The sequence below is a fragment of the Nannospalax galili genome, unplaced genomic scaffold (assembly GCF_000622305.1).
Source record: "Nannospalax galili isolate Female #2095 unplaced genomic scaffold, S.galili_v1.0 scaffold809, whole genome shotgun sequence".
Classification (NCBI taxonomy): domain Eukaryota; kingdom Metazoa; phylum Chordata; class Mammalia; order Rodentia; family Spalacidae; genus Nannospalax; species Nannospalax galili.
The window spans coordinates 208981-217703 of record NW_008360015.1 but is presented as its reverse complement, the minus strand read 5'-3'; the positions used below and the strand labels follow the sequence as shown (position 1 = coordinate 217703).

The window sequence follows — 8723 nt, the reverse complement described above, 5'->3', positions numbered from 1 at the left end:
TGGGGGAGGGCGGGGGGGGGGGGGGGGGATGTGGTCGGAAATGGAGGAGTAGGTCAGTGAGCTTCCCTCCTCACTGCTGCTCACGCAGTCGCTGGCGCTGCTTCTCTCATTGGTCACAAAGCTGCCCTGGTCATCGTGGAAGCTCATCTGTGCCAGGGGAGAGCAAGTTCAGTGGAAAGTGAAGCTGGGGCCAGACAGACTGCAGCAAGTGCATGTAGGGAAGACAGGGCAAGCAAATGGAAAGTGGGGTAGCCTGGGACAAGAGAAGCTAGTAGCCGGGATGGGCAGTCTGGTGAGTTAGCCTGAGATTGTGGGCAGGATAGCCCAAGAGTGTGGAGGATAGCCTGTGTGGTGGTTTCAATAGAAGTGTCCCCCATAGGCTCCAAGTATATGAACGCTTGGTCCCCTGTTCCTGGTGCTGTTTCGGGAGGTCATGGAACCTTTAGAAGTGTGACCATGATGGAGGAAGCATGTCACTGGGGGTGGACTTTGAGAGATCATAAGCCTCATTCCCACTGCCAATTTCTCTCTCTGCTTCCTGTGTATGCCTAAAGATGTGAATGCTCAGCTTTCTGCTCCGGCTATCTCCTGCCATGTCTTGCCCGCCACAATGGACTCCTATCCCTCTAGAACTGCAAGCCAAATAAGCTCTTCCTTCTATAAGTTGCCTTGGTCAAGGGTTTTATCACAGCAACAGAAAAGTGACTGATACAGCCTGGGACAAAGAATGGGCTAGCCTGAGACACAGTATATGGGGGAGGCTTAGGAAAAAGATGGGATAGCCTAGGGAAAGGTAGCTTAGTCTGAGGTTGGAATGAGGAATGGGGTAACCTGAGACAAAGTATATAGAATAGCCTCAGGCAAGGGGTGGGATAGATATGAATAAAAATTAACTTGGGATAGCTCCAGCTAGCAATCAAAGTAGGCTGAGACAGACTCTAGGACAGACTGGAGCAGGTGGAGAGGTAATTTGAGGTCGCTGTAGAGGGCTCCTGCAGGATCTTGGGGACTTAGTACCCCTTATGAACCTTTACCCCTCAACCCTCCAAGCCTAATTGCATGCTCACCTCTTCATAGTCATTTTCCGGTGTCAGAAAGTCATCCACAATGGTGACCCGGGGGCCCAGCTGCTCGCTCAGCACATCTAGGAAGCGATCCGTGTCTCGGCTCCGCACCGGGCGGGAAAATGTGAACAGCTTCCTGCGGCTGGGTGGCTGGATGGGGTCTGGACTTGGGGGGCTGTCTGGGTGGATGGATCCGAGGCCTGGCTGCGGGGAGGGTACTCTGCTGCTCTCCAAACTAGCGTAGGGGTGAGACTCAGAGCTGCTGGGAGAGGCCAGGCCCCCAGAGCACAGAGGGTCATAGCAGGGGGATGGCAGGTGCCGCTCACTGGGCCACGACACTCCAGACAGGGTCCTGGGCCCTGGGTTAGGGATGGAAGGTGAGGACCCCTATCAGCCAGCATCCAGCTGGAGTTGGAGGCATGTTTCTGTCTCTGGGCTCAGCCTGGGCAACCCTGCCTCCCAGGGTGACCAGAGTAGATGGACAAAAGCATGTCTGGTCTTCCACTCAGCCAAACCCCAAATCATCTGGGAAGGCACCCCAAGGGCCCCAACAACTATCTTTATCTAGGCTTCAGACAAGAGTTGTGAGGTACCTCCCTGCCTAGCAAGCCTCTGACATAGAGGCTCTGCCCCCACCAACGCCCCAGTACTGGGGACTGAACCTAGGGTCTTGTACATAATACACAAATGCTTGCCAGTGAGTTATAGCCCAGCTACTTCCCCTTTCTTGTTGCTTTTTGAGACAGTGTCTCACTATGTAGCCCAGCTGGCCTGGAGCTCTCAGTAGAACAAATTGGTCTTAAACTCACAGAGATCCTCCTGCCTCTGTCTCCTGACTGCTGGGATTAAAGACATGTGCCATCATGTCCAACCCATAATATTAGACTATGTTCTGTTCTTTTTTTTTTTCGGTCTTTTTTTTGAGACAGGGTCTCCCTGTAGCCCCAGCTGTCCTGGAGCTCACTATGTAGACCAGGCTGGACTTGAACTCACAGAGATCCACCTGCCTCTGCCTCCCGAGTGCTGGGATTAAAGGCGTGCGCCACCACGCCCGGCTTGTTCTGTTCTTTTTAATGTGTATGAGTGTTTTGCCTGCATTATGTAAGGCATCACATGTGTGCAATGCCCATGGAGGCCAGAAGAGGGTGTCAGATCCCCTGGTTACTGATGGTTGTTAACTACCATGTCAGTGCTGGAAACCAAATCTGGGTCATCTGCAAGAGCAGCCAATGCTCTTAACCACTGAGCCATTTCTCCAGCTGCCCCATTTTTTTTGACATAAGGTCTCATGTAGCCCAGGCTGGCCTTGAGGTAGCTGAGGATGACCTTAAACATCTGATCCTTCTGTTTCCAGTTCCTGAGTGCTAGGATCACAGTGTGCTCCACCACACCCACTTTTATATGATGAAACCCAGGGACTCAAGCATGGGAGCAAGCACTCTACCAACTGCATCCCTAGCCCTACTTAAAAAAAAAGTTTGGGGGGCTGGAGAGATGGTTCAGTGGTTTAGAACACTGATTACTCTTGCAGAGGACCTGGGTGCTAACAATGGTTCATAACTCCAGTTCTAGGGGATCCAACGCCCTCTTCTGACCTCTGCAGGTATTGCACAACACAGATGCGCTTACATGCAGGGGATACACTCATATACATAAAATAAAAATTTTGGGGCAGGATCTCAATAAATTGCCCAGTGTAACCCCAAGTTCACTCTGTAGCCCAGGTAGGCCTTGAACTTATGATCCTCCTGCTTCAGCTTCCTGAGTAGCTGGGATGACAGGACTGTACACTAGGCACAGCTGGTCTTGCTTAGACTGCAGAGAAAATATCTTCCTAGCTATGCCAGTCACACATCCTGGCATGCACTTCATAGTTTATCTAAGAGTCACGTGCTAATTTGAAGACTTATTTGGGGGTGTACCCTACGTTTCCAGATTCACCAGCTAAGGGGAGGACCACAAAGGACAAATGAGAGTTGAGACAAGCTAATCTTGACTACTCAACACATACATGAGGTCTATGAGGCTCCCTACCATCCAGCTTCACACCGTCTGGGAGCAGGGATGATAGGACAGTCAGCTAGAAGGACGGGCCAGCCAGTACTCCCTGAGGATCAAAGGCTGGTTGAATCCATACCTGATATGCCTATCAGGCTGGGGACTGGCGGGGAGGCCCGGGATTTGGACGCGCCTCCCATCTTTCCTTTGAAACTGCTGTTAAGTCGAGACTCAAGCTCTGCATAGACAGCGGACATCTGAGGACAGGGATGGGGGAGAAGAGGGTGGAATCAGTGGAGATGAATCCAACCTTCTTCTACTGCCCCCTGGTGGCCTCAACAGACCCTCAGAAGCTACGCAAAGGCAGTCTTCCCAGTGGCACTAGCCAGTGGGACACTTTGGTCAGGGGTCTCCATGCACTGGCAAGACATTTCCCATGGTTATTGACCCCATTTGGGAGGCTGGACTCACCATCTTGGGGTTGGGGGTCTCTGGGAGGGACGTGCCATCACCAGCCTGGCGCTCACCTGGGATCAGAGGTAGAGGTATGTCGGGGCAGTCGCCTGGTCCTGCCAGGAAGTTGCCATGGAGGCCCTGTTACCACATCTGAGCTCTAAGGCTCAGGTCCCAGTCCCCACCCCAGAGGCCCTGCATTGCCACCACAGCCGCCAGTCAGCCCTGCTAACCCCTAGGTCCCTGTCATTCCCCACTGTGATGGTTAATTTTTTAAAAAAGGATTTTAAATTTAATATTTATTTATTTATTTTTTCGATTTATTTTTATTTTATGTGTATGAGTGGTTTGCCTACATGTATGTTTATCTAAGAGTCATGTGCTAATTTGAAGACTTATTTGGGGGTGTACCCATGTCACACAATGCTGGCAGAGGCCAGAAGAAGGCATTGGATCCCCTTGAACTGGAGTTAACAGTTGTTAGTCACCATGTGGGTGCTGGAAACCGAACCTAGGTCCTTTGAAAGAGTAACCAGTGCTCTTAACTACTGAGCTGTCTCTCCAGGCCCATGATTTTTATTTACTTACTAACTAATTACTATTATTATTTTTGAGACAAAGTCTCCTTGTAGCCCCAGCTGTCCTAGAACTCACTATGTAGACCAGGCTGGCTTCCATCTCACAGAGATCGCCTGCCTTTACCTCTCAAGTGCTGGGATTAAAAGGCGTGTGCCACCACACCTGGTATTTATTTTTAATCATGTGTATAAATCTGTGTCTGTGTGTGGGGGTATGTGTAAGTCTGTGCAGGTGTCCACAGAGGCCAGAAGAGGGCATTGGATTCCCTCGAGGTGGAGTTACAGGTGGTTGTGAGTTGCCTGATATGGGTGCTGGGAACTGAACTCAGGTCCTCTAGAAGATGAGCCATTTCTCCAGCCCCTCGATGGTTAATCTTGATTGTCAACTTGGTTGATTTGATCTGAAATCAAATGAGTTACACTTCTGAGCCTTTGAGGAAATTATTTGGAAGGATTAACTGAGGGGGGAAGACTCTACCCCAAAGTGGACAGCACCTTCCTATACATAAAGAGGCCTGAGGGGAAAGTGGCTGCTTCTGTCTGCCTGCCTTCACCCCTTGCTGGTAAGTACATCTATCCTGCTGCTGCTTGTTGCTGACACCACTGCCATCATCCTTCACTGACATTGGAACCCAGATTCTTTGGTCTTCTAATGTTAGACTGAAGACAAACAACTCTCCAAGAATCTTCCAAGCCGTCAGTGCCAGATTGGGATGCTGAGACATCCAGCCATGTACTGGGTTCTCCGCTCTCCAGAATGCAGAGGGCCACTGTTAGACTACCCAGCCTGTATTGTGTAAGCCAATGTAGTAAATTTCCTTTGTGATAGACATTCAATATATCAATTCTGTTCCTCTAGGGAGCTCTGACTAATACACTCACCATTTCTCTAAGCCCATTTTGCAAGAGGGGAAAACTGAGCCTCAGCCTTTCCATCAGGGACCTTACCACAGCTGAGGCCAGCCTCCAGGCCCTGGGAGCGGAGGCTGCGGCGGCACATGGAAGAGGCCCTCAGGGAGCTCCGTGGCTGTGGCTCTGGCGTAGGCTCTGGTGTGGGCTCTGGTGTGGGCTCTGGCTCCAGGTCCAGTGAAGACTCTAGTTCTGCTGTGGGAATAAGATGTGGCATGAGATCCTTGTCCTGTCAGCTTCCACAAACAAGGAAGGTAAGGGCAGAAGTCACCACCACCAGCATGTGGACTCGGAACCCTGGCACCTTCCTGTCTTGTCACAGGACAACAGTGCTCAGGATGGAACCCAGGGTCTTGTGCACGCTAAGCATAAACATGCCACTGAGTCATGCCCCCAACTCCTCACTGGGGGATTCTAGGCAGGTGATGCTCTCCCACCAAGCCATACCCCCAATCCTTGGACAGTGCACTTTATGCTGAAGTCTTCATCCCTCCTCAGCAAACTGTGGCTGTAGGGGAATAGGCATACATAAAGGCTCAGCAAATAGAAAATCTGCAGTGACAGCCACGTAACTATAGTGTCAGTGGCAGGTAAAGTTGCAGGCTTTGGCACAACCTCCATGGCCTTGGCCATGAAATGCATGATATTTTAAAAAATTTTATACGTATGAGTGTATTGCCTACATGTATATAAGTGCACCCGTGTTGTGCAATGCCTGTGGAGGTCAGAAGAGGTTGTCGGATTCCCTGGAACTGGAGTTATGGATGGTTGTTAGCCACCATGTGGGTGCTGGGAATCAGACTCAGGTCCTCTTTGAGAGCAGCCAGTGTTCTTAAATACTGAACTTTTTTTTTTTTTTTTAAATAAAGGAAGCCTGGCTTGGTGGCACATGCCTTTAATCCCAGCACTCGGGAGACAGAAGCAGGCAGATCTCTGCAAGATCAAGGCCAGCCTGGTCTACATATTGAGTTTTAAGCCAGCTGGGGCTACAGGGAGACCCTATCTCAAAAACACCAAAAATAAAATAAAGGGTTATTTCCTTTTATGTGCATGTGTGTTACCTGCATGTATGAATGTATATGCATCACATTTATGCAGTACCTGAAGAGACCAGAAGAGGACATCAGATCTCCAGGAACTGCAATGTCAGGTATTTGTGAGCCACCATATGGTTGGGAACTGAACTCCAATCCTTTGTAAGAGCAGCAAGTGCTCTTAACCACTGAGTCATCCCTCCAGCCCCCTGCATGCTTTTTAATTGTTTTTTGTTTTATTTTTCCAGTTTTCATGTGTGGGAGCATGTGTGTATGTGAGAGATGAGTGTGTATGTGAGTGGGAGTGAGGCTGATGTTGGAACTTACTCTTCATTGCTCTTCACCTTATTCGTTGAGGCAGGGTCTCTCAATCAAACCCAGATCTCACTGATATGACTAGTCTCACTAGCTAGCTGGTTTTGGGGCTCCTCTGTCTCTGCCTTCTGAGGCTGGAGGCCACATCCACCCAGAATTTAAGTGGGTTCTGGGGATCTGAACTTGGGATTCCTGTTTGCACAGAAAGTACTTTACCTGCACAACCATCTCCTCAGCCTCTTGTTTTGTTTTGGGGACAGGTTCTCATTATGTGCTACATAGTGAATCCTAGGTTGGCCTCAAATTTATAACCCTCCTGTTTCAACATCCCTAAGTGCTGGAGTTAAAGCCCTAAACCACCAGGCCCAGCTACAAAATTTCAAAACAATAAGGGTGGGACTCTCAGTGGTAGAGCACTTGCCTAGCATGAGCAAGGCTCCAAGTTCCGTCCCCATCAATGTAAAAAAAAAATCACATTGCATGCACATGGTGCATTTACATACATGTATGCCAAACAATCACACACATTAAAAATGGCTCAACGATTAAGAGCTCTTTCTGCTCTTGCAAAGGACCTAGGCTTCATTCCCAGTATCCACACGGCAACTAGCAACTGTCCCCAGCTCCAGTTCCAGGGAATCTGATGCCCTCTTCTGGTCTCTGTGAGCATTGCACTTACATAGTACACTTACATACAGGCAAGCAAAACATTCACATACATAAATTTTTTTAATTAAAAATTAATGAAAATCAGGGTGTGGTGATGCACATCCATAATTCCCACATCTGGAGAGGCAGAAGGCAGAGAAGTTCAAGGCCAGACTCAGCTATTCACGAATTTGGGGTGAGGTCTGTCAGAAAGAAAGAGAAGGAAGGAAGGAAGGAAGGAAGGAAGGAAGGAAGGAAGGCTGAAGAGATGGCTCAGTAGTTAAGAACACTTGTTCTCGCAGAGGCCCTTAGTCAGGTTCCTAGCTCCTGTATGTGGCTTACAACCACCTATAACTCCAGTTTATCTGACATCCTCTTCTATCCTCCATGGGCATTGCATGCACACATGTGCACTCACATGCATGCAGGTAAAACACTAATAACACATAAAATTATTTAATTATGTGTATGAGTGTTTTGCCTGCACACATGTATATGCACCCATGTCCTGCAATGCCCAAGGAGGTCAGAAGAGGGTGTTGAATCCCCTGGAACTGGAGTTATGAATGATTATTAGCCACTATGTTGATGCTGGGAATTGAATCCTGGTTCTCTCAAGAGCAGTCAGTGCTCTTAACTATCAAGCCATCTCTCCAGCCCCCAAATAAAAACATTTTAAAAAGAAAGAAAGAGAAGGGAAAGAAAAGGAAGAAAATTTGAGTCAAGTTATGCTGAGTGTGTGCCATGAAGGTCAGCTGGGCATGCACAATCTCCAAAGTCAAACCTCAGTGGGTTGAGTATGTATCTACCTGGCACCTGGCATATGGGCATATATATGTACCAGAGGAGCCTAGAGAGGCTGTCAGACCTCCCAGTTGAGAACAGGTGTCAGGTTGTTCACCTGGCACAGCTGGCAACTTCGAGCATGGACTGCTTACCTGTCATGGCTGTGTAGCCCAGGAAACATGCAATTTTCTCCTGACAGAGCTCCTGTTCCTCATAGGTCAGGAGCTGGTAGATGAACTGCCAGAGCACCTGCTTGGCGGGTGTGTCCAACACAGGGTAGATATCCACAATGAGTGTGTCGATGTTCCTGGGAGAAGGGGATGCAAGAGTAGGGAGCTTATCACTAAGGGGCTCCCCAGAAGGGTGGTGTGGACCAGGTGGTAGTTCCAGGCCACAGAATTCCACCCATGTTTTGACCCCCAACCTTAAAAGACAGAACAGAAGGGACAGGAAAGGAGGTTCCAGGGACAGGCTGCTCATATTCAAATCCTAATTTGGTCTGGGGATCTTAGCTCATTGGTCAAGTGCTTATCTAGCATGTCCAGAGCCCTGAGTTTAATTTCCAGCACCAAACACACAAAAGTAGTAATTATGGGGCTGAAAAGATGACTCAGCAGTTAAAAACACTTATTCTTGCAGAGGACCTGTGTTCTGTTCCCAGGGCCCACATGGTAGCTAACAGTCGTCTGTAATTCCAGTTCCATGGGATACAATACCCTCTTCTGGACTCTTTGGGCATTGCAGACACTTGGTTCTCTTAAATACATGCAGGCAAACATTCACACACAAAAATATAAATAAATCCTTATAAATAAGTAAATGAGTTAACTGTACTAGGAAGTGTCAAAAATCAAGGTTTAGCTGGGCATTGTGGAACATGCCTTTGATCCCAGCACTCAGGAGGCAGAGGCTGGAGGAGCTCTGTATGTTCAAGGCCA

General features: G+C 48.8%; 1 protein-coding gene across 2 annotated transcripts in view; it reads right to left on the bottom strand.

The window, feature by feature from the left end:
* Positions 1 to 8723, bottom strand: part of Grid2ip (Grid2 interacting protein) — a 45822-nt gene that overhangs the window by 11126 nt on the left and 25973 nt on the right. For both annotated transcript variants that reach the window (XM_029559099.1, XM_029559100.1), the window contains 6 exons: positions 7938 to 8092; positions 5042 to 5194; positions 3534 to 3631; positions 3202 to 3319; positions 1068 to 1423; positions 2 to 147 (listed from right to left, as the gene is read on the bottom strand). In XM_029559099.1, coding sequence (XP_029414959.1) covers positions 2 to 147; positions 1068 to 1423; positions 3202 to 3319; positions 3534 to 3631; positions 5042 to 5194; positions 7938 to 8092 — 1026 coding nt within the window. The remainder of the gene's footprint in view (position 1; positions 148 to 1067; positions 1424 to 3201; positions 3320 to 3533; positions 3632 to 5041; positions 5195 to 7937; positions 8093 to 8723) is intronic.